The sequence below is a fragment of the Lethenteron reissneri genome, chromosome 51, assembly GCF_015708825.2.
Source record: "Lethenteron reissneri isolate LAM-NWPU_2019-01 chromosome 51, ASM1570882v1, whole genome shotgun sequence".
NCBI classification, from domain to species: domain Eukaryota; kingdom Metazoa; phylum Chordata; class Hyperoartia; order Petromyzontiformes; family Petromyzontidae; genus Lethenteron; species Lethenteron reissneri.
The window spans coordinates 9,227,603-9,243,787 of record NC_083829.1 but is presented as its reverse complement, the minus strand read 5'-3'; the positions used below and the strand labels follow the sequence as shown (position 1 = coordinate 9,243,787).

Sequence of the window (16,185 nt, the reverse complement as noted above, 5' to 3'; positions counted from 1 at the left end):
TCTCACAATTCAAGTTCCTAGAATCAACCCACCCGCGCATGCAACATGGCTTCATCCCAGAGGTCGCAATCGGGCACCCGTACCCGTATCCTACCCGTTATCCGGCCGGGTACGGGTAGCCGGGTATCGGGTAGGGTTTCGGGTACGGGTACCCGTTTGCGACCCTGGTGCGTCCGGGTACGGGTAAGGAATCAAAACCCGTTTGCGACCTCTGGCACGGGGTGACCAATAAGGTCTGAATTGGTCTGTAACAAGGGCGGCACTGATAACGGGTTGACAGCTATGGATTTACGGGGGTTGCAATGGCATGCACAGCGGTGCGTGCACTGCGCTACGAACCGCTGGACCCCAGTTCGATTCCCCAGGGCCAGCTGAATAATCAGTGGCGAGTGACATCAGAGATGTTCCTACCCTTCGCCCCTTCATCGAGCGGCACCGACCACCGTGGGAGAAGTATGGTCAAACCCTTCCCCTCCTCGTGGCCAACATGACGTGGGGAGGGGCCTTGATCCATGAGCGGATTGAGAGTGGCGGTCATTTATTTTAACTGTGGATCCGACTGGGTGGTGATTTGACATCTAAAGCACACAAATTACCTGCATGGCTTTCTTCAGCTCGTTCTGCACCTTCTGCATTTTTACATTTAAGTCACCGATTTCTTCCTCTTTCCTCCTTTGGACTTCTTCAAGTTTTGATCTGTTTGAAAACAAAGTGGTGATTTTCGTCCAAAGTTTAACAAAATCTCTTCCCAAACGAGAGTTATCATTTATCGGCTTGCAGCGACGCATCAATCAAACTGCCGTTTTTTACGGTGACGATTCCCGCATGTTGGAGTGTGAGGATGCGTTCCTCAGCCTTCGTAACGTATCATTTCATACTATAAACACTTCAGAACTTTTTATATTGTAAACAAAGAAAATTTATAGTGAAAATAATGTTTTATTTTATGCTGTGCAGTATTCCAACTGACATAAATAAAATACACGTAATGACGCATTATATTCCTATTTATATAGCACCATAGATCCACCAATTTATTATTTATTTGTGCGTGTCAGTCCATGTATTATTTGACTTTATTTCTAGCTTTTTGCGTAAAGCAATGGTAAAACAATCGAAAGTTCACGAGACAGAAACTTCGTTTATTGAATGTACGTGTATCGAGGTTTTACCGTGTTCATATTTTAGTTTGCGGCCACACACTGTTGTTATTGACGAATGGGTTGAGTTTGTTAGTTTGTCAAACGTGCTCTTTGTGTGCCCCAACTACCAACGCAGGATCACCAAACGAGTTGTTTGAATTTCACAAATCACGCCGCAAGTGAAAGCACGTACCTGCTCTCCGTGTACAAAGACTCCTTCTCACTTTGCAGTTGCAGGAGGCTGCAAACGGAAGAAAGTCAACAGCAAAGACATTTACAGACGAGTGAGATCCAGCGGCACAAGGAGGAAATGTGTCACCACAATCCACACTCGTCAAACGAATCGGAGCGGGACTGGCTCGAGACATAATGCGTACGGGCTCTCGGTTGAGTTTCACTCTCTTATCTGTGTCGTGTCTGAGTGTGGAGCTGTTGACCATTACCTTTCTTGTTTCTTTTTTAATTTATCCGTGACCTTCGAATACACAAAACAGACGCAACGTTTAAAATCGTTTTGCACAAAACACCCGGTTTGCTGGTAAAGAGCCCTAAACCGAGCACAAAATGGACCGGATCAAAATGTACGACAATGCTTAACAAAGTGCCACTGTCAGGCACTTCACATTTGCGCCACAAGCGTTTCACGAGCAAACTTTTTCACACCACGCGAAGGGCGGGATGAGCCAAGGATATTACACGCGGGGAAAATAAAAATGGAACAGAGGAAAAGAGAAGAGAGACGAGAAATGGTGATGAAGAAGTGTAAAATGATGGAAAAGGGAACTGAAAAACGGGAGCAAAGGGGCTTGGGAAGATGACAGGAAGAGGCTATAAAAGGGTCTCGACGCTGCACAGGAAAGTGTCTGTCGACACGGGGGGGGGGGGGTAGAGGGGAGAGGTTCACAATGGGGGTTGGACACACAGCAGAAGCCACGTGATTTACGGCAGGCTTGAGGCGATTTAGAGATATTCAACAGACCGCGTGGCATTAGAAAACTACGCTGCAGATGGGAGTGCAAATAATGACTGAAAAAAACACAAGGCCAAAAAGTGAAGGACAAAATTTACACCTGAAAATTTGCATGAATTAACAACACCCTTAAGTTTAGGATAAACAAAATCATTTACACTTCCTCCTTCGAATAAGGAGCTACCCAATCAAAAAACATTACATTTCCCACTTCACACCAGCGTCCCTCCCGCCATCTGAATTGAGCGCACCCGATTGGTCAATCGTTTGGCAGGAATTTCGAACCTGGCCAATCGGGGGTGTGTGGCGCAGGTCAGGTGACCTTCAGTGTTGACGAACCGACACGAAGGAGTGTTGTCATTGGTCATTGACGATGACCTGGACACTCAGGGTGCATTGCGGGTGATATGGTCATAATCGTACCCGAATTATGGGTGGCAAATTTCAAGAATAGTACCCACCTTGGAAATGTCTTCCTGCATTTGGGCAAAGTCCTTCTCCTTTGAAAGCTGCCAAATCAGAAAGAGAATATTTATTTAGACCGGAGGAATCCGATGAGCCATGAAGCTCTTTTCACAGATGTCCGGTAAGGATCACGTACACGGCGTTGCCCTTGATGTGCAACACCGTCACACATGTGCACGCCAAACCATCGCTGTGAACGTAAATGAAACGCCGCACACGGTGATGCTCAATGGATTAAAAAACATGTTTTACCATCATTGCCTGGATTTGGTCCTTGAGCAGTTCATTTTCCTCTTTCTCTGTAGCGAATTTCAGCTGCAGGTCTGCACAACATCACAAGCATTGCCTTGCAAATGTCCCATACATCTTCAAAATAATAATATCAGCTCAAAACATGGATATTTTTATAATCACAAGCAATAGGTACGTACCATTAAACTCTTTTAGCTGGGCTTCCAGATTCGACACCCTTCTCTGCAGCTGTAAACAAATAAAAATAAATGTCGATTGGCAAACTCCCCGTGTCATGCACCTTACATAACAACGACAGCCGCCATTCGCCACCAAGCAGTGGTGACGTCAGCACAGCGCTTGTGCTAGGCTAGATGCACCTTGAGACGATCACGTGCAAGTGTCGAGGGCTCGCCGACAGGAGGTCACGGGACAGCCCCAAGCGTTACGGGACTTACATACACGTATAAAGACAAAGATCCTCCGTTTAGCCTACGCAGGTTGTTGGGGCAAGCGCTGTTAGCGAGCGGCGTCTATGAAGTCCGGCAAGGCACACGACGGGGTGGGCGGCCAGCACCACGCCCAGCCGCCTTTGTCCCCCCCGTGTGACGACGTTTACTACACACTGCACCAGGTGGTCATTAGAGCCCTGAGTCGGCCGAGCAATCAACGAGACTTGCGCTGCCTTGAATGCTCGTTTGGGCAAGGAGATCACTCCAACTATCGAGTGGATCCTTCTACCCTCCTGCAGCAACGCAGCCAAAGAGTTCATTCAGAGCAGAGGGGGAGAGAGCACAAGGCTGGGAGCAGTGAAGCTCGTGCCGCGATTCATTGCACATTTTTGTGTTCAGATCGCCGCCTCGAGTAAAACACCAACCGTGTGTCGTCACACCCCTCCGCCACCCGGCACGGCCAAATCAGCCAAGCTGTCACGCGACGATCGAACGTGCCACTGCATTGCCGCTTCAGCAGCACCACCAGAGTGACCGGCGAGTGATTCGATCCACTCGAGCGACGATCCGACTCAGAAAATAAAATTATCGATCGTCAAATCGGTTGCGAGCGAACTAGGCGTTGTTACATCCCGTGCCGTGAGGTCGGGCCATGGCGGGGGGGGGGGGGGTGCCACCTGCTTGGCGACATCGTCGGAGTCTCCATCGGTGCCACCGTCGTCCAGCGTCCAGTCGCGTTTCACCACCTGCCCGTCTGCCTCGTCGCTCTCCTCCGCCGGATTGACGCTCGCGTGGCTCTCCCCGAGTTTCTCCAAATCGTGAATGTGCTTATCTTGCAACGCTGCGCGGAAAAAACACACGCAGAGACAAAGACTTGCCGTATAGCCGTAACAGACTGTTGGGGCAAGTGCTGTTTAAGCGAGCACCAAAAAACACACAACGCACACACAAACATTAGTTTGTTGATGCGTTATACATCACTGGATATGATTTTGAATCGATCAATGTCTTAAAGGGTCCTTGCTGTCTGTGAGTTCAGCAGCATGGATTCAAGCAAGCCTGTATGTTGCAACCGGTCCAGAGTTTCCTTGCAATGCCAGGTTGTGTCGAAAGAATATATAAAACATATATTACGTGTACCAAAGACACGAAAGAAATGTAAATGTCTGCTGAACTATTTTGCTCATCGTTACGTCAGACTCGTCGTTCACAGAGACGTATTGATGTATGTTGAACTTCTTTCGCACCGCACGTAGCCAACTGTGCGAATCGGACACCACGTGTTCGATAGCACAAGATCAAATGTTCCCCAAATCCATGACTACAATCAACGCACGTGCGGTCCGTACACATCAAGGTAACGTGTGGCCAACCCCACACCGAGTCACCTCTCGTCTCCCCGGGGCTAACGTGGGCGCACTGTACCAGTGATTCACTGAAGGTGGACTTCACCCCGAGAGAAGATGCGACACGAGTTCAGATACAGCCTCCACCGTAGCCTTCCATAAACCACTGTGCCACTGCTCTTTCAAAGGCGCACCCAATAATGTGGCGGTGACATCGCCACACGGCGCTTGTGCCAGGCTAGATGCAATCTTCGAGCCGCGCGAAGCGTCCAAGGCTTGCACCAGAGGTCGCAAACGGGTTTTGATTCCTTACCCGTACTCGGCCATACCAGGGTCGCAAACGGGTACCCGTACCCGTACCCGGCCGTACCCGTACCCTACCCATACCCAGCTGGGTACGGGTAGGGTACGGGTATCGGGTACCTGATTGCGACCTCTGGGATGAAGCCATGTTGCAGGCGCGGGTGGGTTGATTCTAGGAACTTGAATTGTGAGAAGAGACAAGACGTTGGGAAATGAGTGACAAACAGTTACTCACCAGTGACTCACGGCCTACCCGTACCCGGCCGCACCAGGGTCGCAAACGGGTACCCATACCCGTACCCGGCTGGGTACGGGTAGCTGGGTATCGGGTAGGGTACGGGTATCGGGTACCCGGTTGCGACCTCTGGCTTGCACTGGCAGGTCACGTGACAGGCCCAGTTGTTATGGGTGAACCGAGATGAGCATGCCAGCTTGCTGTGCTTTGCCCGCCCAATTGGCATCATACATCGCCACCACCGCTAAGCAAACAACGCCGTCCGCGTTAACAGAGCTGATTCAAATGAAGTTTGAAATCTGAGTGTGCGCGCGCGTGTTCCACGTGAAGCATACAGCTCGATTTGCTTTGCGCGTCACGTGGTGGCGAGATGTTAACTCCCTCACCTGGTGGGCAGAGGCTCGTGGGTTCGATCCCGACCCTGCCGCCTGTATATTTGGAGTTTGCGTGTCTCTCTCCTCGTGATTGCGTGGATTTTCCTCCGGGTACTCCGGTTTTTCCCTCCACATTTAGAACCATGTATGTACATTGAACTTCTTTCGCATCGTATGTAGCCAACCGTGTTAATCGGAGGTGCGTTTAGAGTATTTGATTGCGATACATTTCCACGCGACAAGCCACTTCATTGAGCTATCATTTGTGGCCGGGTCGCTTCTGAAAAAGAGCTACATAGCTCAGTGGGCCTTTCCTGGAAAAATAAAAAAATACTTTAATAGTTTTAATAGTTTAACCCTTTTCCAGTCCGAGACGTCTGCCAATTGCAGGGTGGGTGTCCTGTTCACCTCTGAATCTCGGAACACGCAAGCGATTAGCGTTACATTTATTTAGAGAGGTACAGTAGCGCCGTTGTTTTTAAAGACACTACTCACGGCAGAGAACTGTAGCGACATGACCGCTGGTGCCAAACTGTGCCACACGCCCCTCCCGCATGGCCTTGTGGGAGCCTCGGTAAAGTTATTTTATTTTTTCTTCCGGTTAAGTTTTGATGATGTACACGTACGTCATCAGAAAGGAATCGGAAGAAAAACTGATGATGTACACGTACGTCATCGTAAACGGGAATGGGTTTTCGATGACAATCATCCGACACGTGCAGCGCGGAACGAGTTAATTTACATTTTAACGGGGAGGAGTAAAATCGACAAACGCGAGAACGACGACGCATGATGGTGGGTGGGTGGCTGGGACGGGAGTTTGGGGTAAACCCTGCTGGAGACGCCGTGCAAAACGTCATTTGCGCCGTGGATATTCTCCCATCCCGGGAGCAAGCGAGGGGGCCGTCGTGTACCCGCGATGTTCTTGAGAAGGGCGGCGTTCTCCGCCCGCAGCCGGCGGATCTCCCCGTCCACGGCCACTGCCACCCTGGCCGCCCCTCCAGCCACGGCGTCTTTCCCGGCGCGCTTCTCCTCTTCAAGCTGCTCCAGCTGAGAGCACAGCTGCGCCGGGCACGGCCGGGGGGCGGGCAGACACGCAGGCGCAAGCTCGAGACAGTCGCCCCTTTCTTTTCATACCGGAGCACGGGCATTCCCACGTTATTCGTGGCTATCCGCGATTTTGGCTAATCCGCGAATAGCATCTGGAACTCTCTACATGACTGTTGCATCGAGTGAGAGAGTGATGAGATAGTGACAAGATAAAGCGATGGAATAAAGCGATGCGAGAGAAAGTGACGTGAGAAAGTGATGCGATAAAGCGACGAGATAAAGTGACGAGAGAGAAAGCTTATTTTCGTATTTATTTAAGTCAATTCGTAAAAAAGATCCCCCTTTTAAGGCAACGGTGTTAACTGACGAACGCGTTCAAAATTACAGCCCATCGATTCATGCAACAAAACGCTACTGTAACAGTTACTGCGGTTTCACGCGCGTGTGTTTGCGCGCATCAACAAAGTGCACCTAGCACGGCACGAGCGCCGTGGTGACGTCACCGCCACCGAGTGGCAGCCGACCTATGTCATGTTGATAGTTCACCAACAACGAGAGAACCGAGATTTGAAGTTTTCGTGACTGCAAGGATTCATACTCTATGTTTGTTTTTCCGGTAAAGTCACGTAGGTAAAAATTAATAAATGAAAAAGCAACTAAATTAGAGCTCTCTTCACTTGACACAGTAATCTTGTTGTGACGGTTCCACCTAAAGACGGAAGCTTGTGTTGGCCTCCGAAACGTCGCGATTTTATTTAATTTATTTTTTACCTACGTGACTTTACCGAAAAAAAAACAAAGAGTATGAATCCTTGCAGTCACGAAAACTTCAAAGCTCGGTTCCCTCGTTGTTGATGAACTATCAACACGACATCGGTCGGCCGCCGCTCGGTGGCGGTGACGTCACCAACAACGAGCGAACCCCTGACTTTACGGGCAAAACGAGAGACGACCCACTCGAGTCTGCAGGTGCCACGCGTGGGCATGCGAACCTTGTTCAGCTCCTGCATGAGCGTGGTGTTTTGGATGCCAAAGTCCTCCTCTTGACTGCGCAGCTTCGCCTGCAACATTTCATTCTCACCGAGCAGGGCCTCCACCTCCTGGCGGGAGCCAACACGTCAAAACACGACGGTTAAGTGTCGCACCCACACACCGTAGTTTCCCTTGCCAACAGGGCGGCAGGCACAGTGGGGGGTGGGGTGGCACGTGCCCCCCCCCCCCAATGATCGGAATGAAATCCCTATTTTCGATCGGATCATTGGGGTGTATTAGTAATAAATCGGCATTTTGCAACCCCCACTGCCACTGTGTAGCATATTATTACATGCCAGAGACTCTATGAGATGATAGGACAATAGTCCGAGTCCATAATTGACAATGAGTAACGGCAAGGGAGTTATAAGCGACTCACAGAATTGTGCGCAGTTGCGTTATACAGCACACGACTTCCCTGAAGGCATCAACACCTTCAGCGAGCGCGATGCCGATCGCACAACGCGGTTCGAATTCGACCCTCGATCGATGGCTGCGCCATCGCCGCACACGCGTCGAATAAAAAGCACAGGACAAGTCCTTACTTATTAACAACTCCTTATTTACTAACAACTCCTCTATCATTTTTCATTGCTGGAGGGGTTGCCCCCCCCCCCACTACCTGAAAATCCTGGCTTCGCCATTGGCGGCAGGGGAATGAGCGCAGGCTAGTTTCACGTTCATTTTCTTGAACCAGGCGAGAACTTAAGAGACGCGGATATACGTGTCGTTTGCAAGTGACCTGTCAATATTATAACGATGAAAATAAAAAAAACATCCGGCGACAACGACTTCAACACTCACTTGCGCTTTCTTGCTTTTGGCGACCGTCTACAAGGAAAATAACGGCAGCAAATTTGACGAAAGTTAGCGTCAAACAGTCTCGCGATCTCATCATGCAGGGCAACGGCGTACTCGCAAACAAAATTCGATGCAAATGTTAACAAAGAAGCAAAGTTTTGCAATTTAAAGACGGTGGATTCTTGTGAGGTTGGCAGCAATTTGCACATGATGCACACGCATTATTGTATTCTATAACAGAATTTTAGGCACATGCAATGCATGCAAAAATCTAACAAGTTGTGCAATAATATTAATGGCACATCGGTCCTTAAGGGGATACGATATCTCGCGAAGAGCACATGTAATCAGATCAAACGCCTCCCAAACTATGTTGGCATCTCTACCACACTACTCTCTTGGTTAAACTTTTACCTCTGAAAGCACTCAAACACCTTGCCACTGTGGTGTCCCAAAAGGGTCCTTAGCTCTTCTCAATAAATCTCCTCCCTGGAAAAAGAATCATCTCCAGCTTCTATATTAACCACGACTTTTTTGTCACCTGTAAGATGCACCCTATCATTCCTCCACTGTTGGTGGTGGGGGTTCGCAAGCCGGCCGAGACCGGTCCAAGCCGGCCGAGACCGGTCCAAGCCGGCCGAGACCGATCCAAGCCGGACGAGACCGGTCCAAGCCGGACGAGACCGGTCCAAGCCGGCCGAGACCGGTCCAAGCCGGACGAGACCGGTCCAAGCCGGCCGAGACCAATCCAAGCCGGACGAGACCGGTCCAAGCCGGACGAGACCGGTCCAAGCCGGACGAGACCGGTCCAAGCCGGACGAGACCGGTCCAAGCCGGACGAGACCGGTCCAAGCCGGACGAGACCGGTCCAAGCCGGACGAGACCGGTCCAAGCCGGACGAGACCGGTCCAAGCCGGCCGAGACCGGTCCAAGCCGGACGAGACCGATCCAAGCCGGCCGAGGCCGGTCCAAGCCGGCCGAGACCGGTCCAAGCCGGCCGAGACCGGTCCAAGCCGGACGAAACCGATCCAAGCCGGACGAGACCGGTCCAAGCCGGCCGAGACCGGTCCAAGCCGGACGAGACCGATCCAAGCCGGACGAGACCGGTCTAAGCCCAAACTACATTGGCGGGAGCCTGACGCCATAACCAACTTAGAGCCTCAATGGTTGGAGAAAGTGGCCATCGCCTGTGAATGGCCAGCCACTCATGTACGGGGAGGCGGGAACAAATTTATCTGGAACCTAGGGCAGGATTGACCTCCAGCACAAATGTCTGAGGGAGGATGGTTATTGTGCGCAGGCTGCCCTACATGTGCACTATTATAACTGCCCGAACCGAAGACGAGGTTCTGGGGGACTGCACCGATTATAATGACGACCAGGGCATGAACCCTCTCAAGCGTTTGCCAGGAAAGGTCCCAAGCGTGCAAGGGCAAAGTGTGGAGAGGCTTGCAGAGCCCCAAAGTGGTTTCAGGCAGAGGCAGACGTCTGCTCCAGCAGTGGTGTGGGGGATTTAAAGTTTAGTTTAATTTCAACGCGACCTACATTCTCTGCTTCACTGACCTGCTCTAAATCCTACGATACCACACTGAGGCCACGGGGTTTTCAGTCGTTCTTCAAGCTGTCCAGGTTCCTGTCCCTCTCTGCTCGCGATCATTAAGAAACTAAATGGTGGGCTGGCTGGCCCGGGTCAAGCTGCATGGCTGGGAGTCTCATGCAATCATCTGTTTGTGACAGAAATGTGCTCTGGGTCCCCAAAACTATTTAACATATTATGTGCCACCATGTAATCCGAGAAGTTGAGTGGAATTTGCATTTGCTCTACCCACCCCCCTCCACATTTGCCTCTTTATGAGAAAGATACAATGTGCCTATCACGCTCCCCCCTCCCTCGCTCCTCCGCTCCCCCCTCCCTCGCTCCCCCCCCCTCCCTCCCTCGCTCCCCCCCTCGCTCCCCGAAGAGGGAACTCTCATCCCGTTTTAATATGGACTGCAGAAAAAAAAGAATCCGTGAAGAGCTTAATAATGATGGTTATTATTGTTATTAAAGAAAGGTGCTTGAACTATACCTTCTGGGCTTTGGCCAAATCTTTTTCCAGAACAGCAACCTTGTTTCGACAGACATTCAATTCTAAAAAAAAAAAGAGACAAATGGAAAAATAAATGTACAGTTATTGGAAGTAACAACCATTGCATCGAGTTTCTGTTTACGGCGACTCCCTGAAACCATTGCCAAACCATATGACGTGTTGAGGCAGAATGATCGCGTTGGCAATCTCAGGGTATTGCAAAGAATGAAATAAACTCAGCCGGTGTGGAGAAAGGGAAACCTCAACGTTTCAGGAATCACTCTGCCAGACTCGTCGACCGACTGCTTAAATCTCATCCAGACTGGGTTCAACCACCACACTCTACATTAAAACACCCACTCACCCCCACTCACCCTATCACTCTTATATCGTTACCACCACCATGCTTACTTTGCCTGTGAACTACACTAATTGATTCCTCCACTCATGTTGAGGACTCAATCTACCAGACGCACCGTTTTGTCTCATCCACACAGTGTTGAACCACCACACTGCGTGTCACAACAACACACACTCAATCATTCATCGGCTCAACACAATGCAGGTCAACACACGTATCTCTCCGATTCTTCTCCCGCACTGCTCGGCTGTGGAATTCCCTCCAATCATCTCCTTTCCCACGTTGCTCAAGCCAGGAAACACGCTACACCCTTACCTACTGCAACCGTGATAGTGCTGTTTGTTGCTAGCTCGCCGCTTTACACTTTTGGGTATCTACATCATTAGACCTCCTTTGCCAGTACCAAAATATAATAATAGGGGTTTTCCCCTTTTTTCTGGCAACAAAACTGAAACCATTTTACAAGGATTCATGTCTACATTAACCATAATACTTGCAGTCAAAACGCTAACAAATGTACGCCTTTTGGTGTCCTCTGTTTGAGCACCAATTGTGTCGAGGCTCAAAAGAAAGCCGTCCCCTGGTGTGGACCAATCAGTTTCAAGGACAATGCATATATTATCATTTAGTGTGTTTTTTGTTTGCATTTTGACTGCAAGTATTGTGGTTAATGCAGACATGAATCCTTGTCAAAAGGTTTCAGTTTTGTAGCCAGAAAAAAGGGGAAAAACCCTCTTATTACTTTTGTGTATGTTGGACTTGAACTGGCGGTGAGGTGTGTCGTTGCATTTACAATGAGTCACCAGCGTTAGAAACAGCCTCATCCTTTACACCGTCGCATTGTGTGGACAAGTAACACGTTGCCAAATGTGATCGATGTTTTGAACCTGCTGCAATTTATATTTTTTTAATATATATTTGACCAGGTAAGGCCCACTGAGCAATATTAACTATTTTTCAGAACAGACTTGGGTATTAGAAATGAGAGCTCAACGAAGTGGCTTATCACGTGGATATTCATGGCGGCCAAATACTCTAAAACGTGTGAGGTCAATTCTAAATGTGGAGGGGAAAACCAAAGGACCCAGAGAAAAAGCCACGTGACCACAGGGAGAGAGAACATGCAAACCCCAAATATACAGCAGGCGTCGGGATCGGGATTTAACCCACGACCTCCTGTATACTAGGCAAGGTAGTTAACATCACGCCACCATGGCGCCCCAATTTAACAAGGCCTGTGAATGTGAATAAGCCTTGCGATGAACAAAAGGCTTTGCACACGGTGTCCTGCATGCCGGTGCGTTTAAACGGCATCGTGCGTGGAATGCAAACCCGGAAATATTTTTTTTATCATTATTAATACATGTCAAATGTGACAAATGCAAATCGGCGTACATCACCATCACAGACGCGCCGTGGGGGGGGTGGGGGGTCATACGTAGGTGGGCGGGGTGTGTATGGTGAGATAACCCGTGTGCGTGTCAACATTTATGAAAAATATACACGACAGGGGTCATGCAGGTGACCACCCAAGCAGGGGCCTATGTATGTACGTACTTTGAACTTCTTTTACACCACCGTACCGAACCAACCGAGGCGCGGGGGGAAGGACAACAAAACTAAACCGAAGAAGAAGTTGACCAGGAATGAGTTTTCAATCGAGAGGATTTATAAGTGCGTAGCTCCAGTGGCTTCCTAACATGGAAAGGAAGAGCGTTCCAGACGGCCGTAGGAGCGCATCCGAAAGCGCGCGAGCCGAGAGCCGCTGCTGTTGCTGCTGCGAGGGTGACAGGAGTTGGTGTGATGGTTTACGCTCCTTGACGAAATGAGCGGGGAAACACGGAGAGGCAGTGCGAGACGGAACGCGCCCCACAGACGCACCTCACGGACGCGTCACACGGACGCGCCACCCGCAGGGCAGCGGTTATCAGCTCCTCCATTATTAATTCGGTGCACAACTTCGTTAATTATTTACCAACACGCGTGTCGAGGGAATTGAAATATTTATCTACTTTGGCGTGTTCGATTTGTGCGTGTACGGTACTGTACAAGATGACACATTTTTGGCGCAGTTAACCGTAATACAATGGTATTAATTGATTACATTAATACTATTTTAGTTCATTTTCGTACAATTCACATATTGATATGTATGCCAAATGTACCATGCATAAATATTGTGACATTGTTATTATCGTTTCAGTGCAACTACCCAAGACTTCATGAGCCAAGATATCTGTAGAACTGCTGGGATACATTGAATCAGCAAATTGAGGTATATTTATGATTCTTCGTGCAATTTCCTTGCAATCATAATGCCAAAATGTTACATATCATCTCCATTACCTCTTTCCCACCCTTGTGATTAAGTCCATGAATATGACAATTACAAAGTGTGTTTTACTCACCAATATATGAGCATTGTGCAATCCACTCAAGTTTACAAACCACAAATCCTCAAAATGGTATCTTTGTTGAGCATCACTCCCTTCACCTCCCACAACCTTAAAAACCCCAATCTGGACATGACCAGGGGTGCAATAATCATAACAAAAAAACACGCGCCGTGTGCTTAGCAGTGGATGTTAAAGATCATGTGGCATCGTTGGCGAGGTTAGGCCATTGTGCCGACATCAGGGTACAATTATGATAATTGACCAGAAAATTATTTAATTGGGATCTCCTTGACATCATTCCCCGAGGACTTGGCAGGACCCCTCCTGGAAGAGAGTCACGATACTTGGTGAGGCTTTTGTAGAAAAGCGCATGGTGTAGTAATAATAATATGGTAAGTCCTCGCTTAACGCGTTGGTGCTCATACAAGGCGGAACGCGCACCTTTGCAACGCAACGGACTACTTTCTTGAGCTGCGTGGTCGAGCGGTGCAATGATACAGTAACGGGGGGAATGATACAGCAACGTGGCGCGTATCTTCAGTTAACTGTCCCGACATCTCACTGTGTCGTGCGCGTACATCGTATCTCACCAAACTTTATTGTGACATTCTTTATGGGGAAATTGTTTTTCGTTTGACGCACCTTTCGCTTAGAGCGGCACTTTTTCAGAAAAGCATCTACTACCGCGTCGAACGAAGACTTGCTCTACAAACTTTCTGCCCTCTACCATCCAGAGCCAAATCTCAAATTCGTGCCCAGCGTTTGTGATAGGCGCTTCCACCTCTCCAATTATCATGACGTAGAAGCTGCGTGGGACGATGTGGTAGTTGATGAGTGTAGCTCTCGGATGCAACTCACCTGTCTGATTTTTCTTGACCTCATCTGTGAGCTGGTAGTTGTCTTTTCTCAACTCGAGCAGCTGAGCCTGCAACAAATTAAAACGCAATATAATCAATTACCACCGGGGCATCATTTTGAACCTCGCAACAAAAATAGTGTCCCGGAAAATGGGTTTTCGGAGATGTTCGCTAAACCACGACAGAAATTTAATGGAAACGTTCTCGCAGTCTTGTTCCCACAATAACAATATTATCATTATTCTTGGTTCTCTCGGTAAAGTCACGTGGGCGGAACGCAATCCAGTGTACTTCCTGGTGCGAGATCACACCAGAGTCTTGGGGCACAGTCACGGCACGTGGGTCCCACAGTCGTGTTCACCTCGTCACTGCCGATGTGAGACGAGGTGGGTAGGCCGGCACACTCCTGCTTTTCATTTATTTAAACGCGCAACACGTCAACGAGTAGAAACGAATGTGGGTGTCCGATTTTTTTTTTAATCACAGCTTCGAGGGGCTGGCTGGAGATGTAAAGGGCCGCCGACCTGGCCACGTTGTACGGCATTGCGATGGCACGCCGACTCGCTTGTCTCGCCGGACTCACGCGACTCTGCGGACTCAATTCACTGCGCGGCGAGCCCTTAACGCAACATTACTCACAATGAAAATGACAATGTACCTCCGGAAACGAATCTGCCTCTCAAAAAAACTTCGAACTTGCGGATGGTTCGAACTTGTGACCCGTCTACTTTTAGCAGCCCAAGTCCCAATCTGCCTTCCGGGATCACACTGTCACCATCCTAGAACCTCACACCCAGATCCAGAAGAACACTGGCCAAGAGAAACGGAACATCGCAGACGTTCAGAATAAACACCTCGATCTGGACCCAAGCGTCGCACCTCCTGGCTTTGATATTCCTTGAAGGCATCGGTGTAACCATCCACCGCATCCGAACATCAACAGGTCGGCGTGTACATCTTCTTCATGAATGGAACATTCAAGAGAAGCCACAGCAGTGAAATTGTGGCCAAGCAACCCAAACTATTGGACCGTATAGTAAACCACTCTCATCTGCGCTCCTTCAACGGAGGAGGAATGGCTAGCATATTGCCGTGCACAAAAATAGAAAAGCGTAATAAGAATGAAAAACCTGGTCGACCGGAAGCTTTGTTTTTTTTGACAAAATTGCAAAAAATGTATCAAGCTCCGCTGCTTCCGTGACAGTGTGCTAACAGCGTGTGGGGTTGTGTGATGTTTCACCGGCTTGATTCGCAGTGCATGCAGTGCGCCTGCGCTCACTTAGACAAAGCGCAGTCGAATCCGCTTGTGTTGGGGGTGATTTTTGCCCTGGCAATGGATGGTTGCCTATCTCATATTTCCAGCGGAGGTATTTGAGAAAAGACAGATTCACGATGCAATCTTGCTCCGGTGGAACCCCGGGCACAGCACGTGGCAAGAGACACGCGTAACATGTTAAACTTGTACGACAGGTGACAACTCGTGCTTTTTAGAGCACTCGGCCTGCAACAACAGATTCGCATCAAGAACTCGGCACCAGCTCGGACTCAAAAAAACACCGCTGGGGTAGTTATCCAACAATGGTCCCCTTTGACACGGCGCTCATGCCACCCACGCCGTTTCTTTGCCAGCTCCTGTGATATTATCCACCACTGTGAGGCACCCGAATCGTCGATATGTTCCCACGGCAGAAGATGCCCCCCTGTGCCGTCACAGAATCCAGCGGCAGCCATCCGGCTCCTGTTCTGTTAGCTCCAGACCTCCCAAGCTACTGGCATGACAGGGAAAATCTCATATGCACATCCATATATACACACACACACACGGGACGGTATAGCCAGGTGAAAGCCTACCGGGACATATGTTTAATTTACAAGGGAAACATGTAGTAGGGAAATAATAAAATAAATATTATTTTATTATTTCCCTTCTACGTGACTTTACCGAAAGAACCAAGAATATGAATCCCTGAAGTCACGAAAGCTTTAAATCAAAATTTAAACCTGTAGTACTCAAGGGACAACATATATCAGCGCAGTAAGAACTCAGATTATAACTATAAAAATCTTGGCTGTCTGTAGAACTTCTTTCGTAGCCAACCGT

The 16,185-nt window shown here is 49.1% G+C and overlaps 1 protein-coding gene across 2 annotated transcripts in view; it reads right to left on the bottom strand.

The window, feature by feature from the left end:
- Positions 1–16,185, bottom strand: part of GRIPAP1 (GRIP1 associated protein 1) — a 36,487-nt gene that overhangs the window by 15,979 nt on the left and 4,323 nt on the right. For both annotated transcript variants that reach the window (XM_061573032.1, XM_061573033.1), the window contains exons 2-13: positions 14,086–14,152; positions 10,471–10,532; positions 8,405–8,431; positions 7,561–7,668; positions 6,433–6,580; positions 3,938–4,101; positions 3,009–3,057; positions 2,830–2,900; positions 2,574–2,621; positions 1,586–1,617; positions 1,336–1,383; positions 597–696 (exon numbers count right to left, since the gene is read on the bottom strand). In XM_061573032.1, the coding sequence (XP_061429016.1) occupies positions 597–696; positions 1,336–1,383; positions 1,586–1,617; positions 2,574–2,621; positions 2,830–2,900; positions 3,009–3,057; positions 3,938–4,101; positions 6,433–6,580; positions 7,561–7,668; positions 8,405–8,431; positions 10,471–10,532; positions 14,086–14,152 (924 nt within the window). The remainder of the gene's footprint in view (positions 1–596; positions 697–1,335; positions 1,384–1,585; positions 1,618–2,573; positions 2,622–2,829; positions 2,901–3,008; positions 3,058–3,937; positions 4,102–6,432; positions 6,581–7,560; positions 7,669–8,404; positions 8,432–10,470; positions 10,533–14,085; positions 14,153–16,185) is intronic.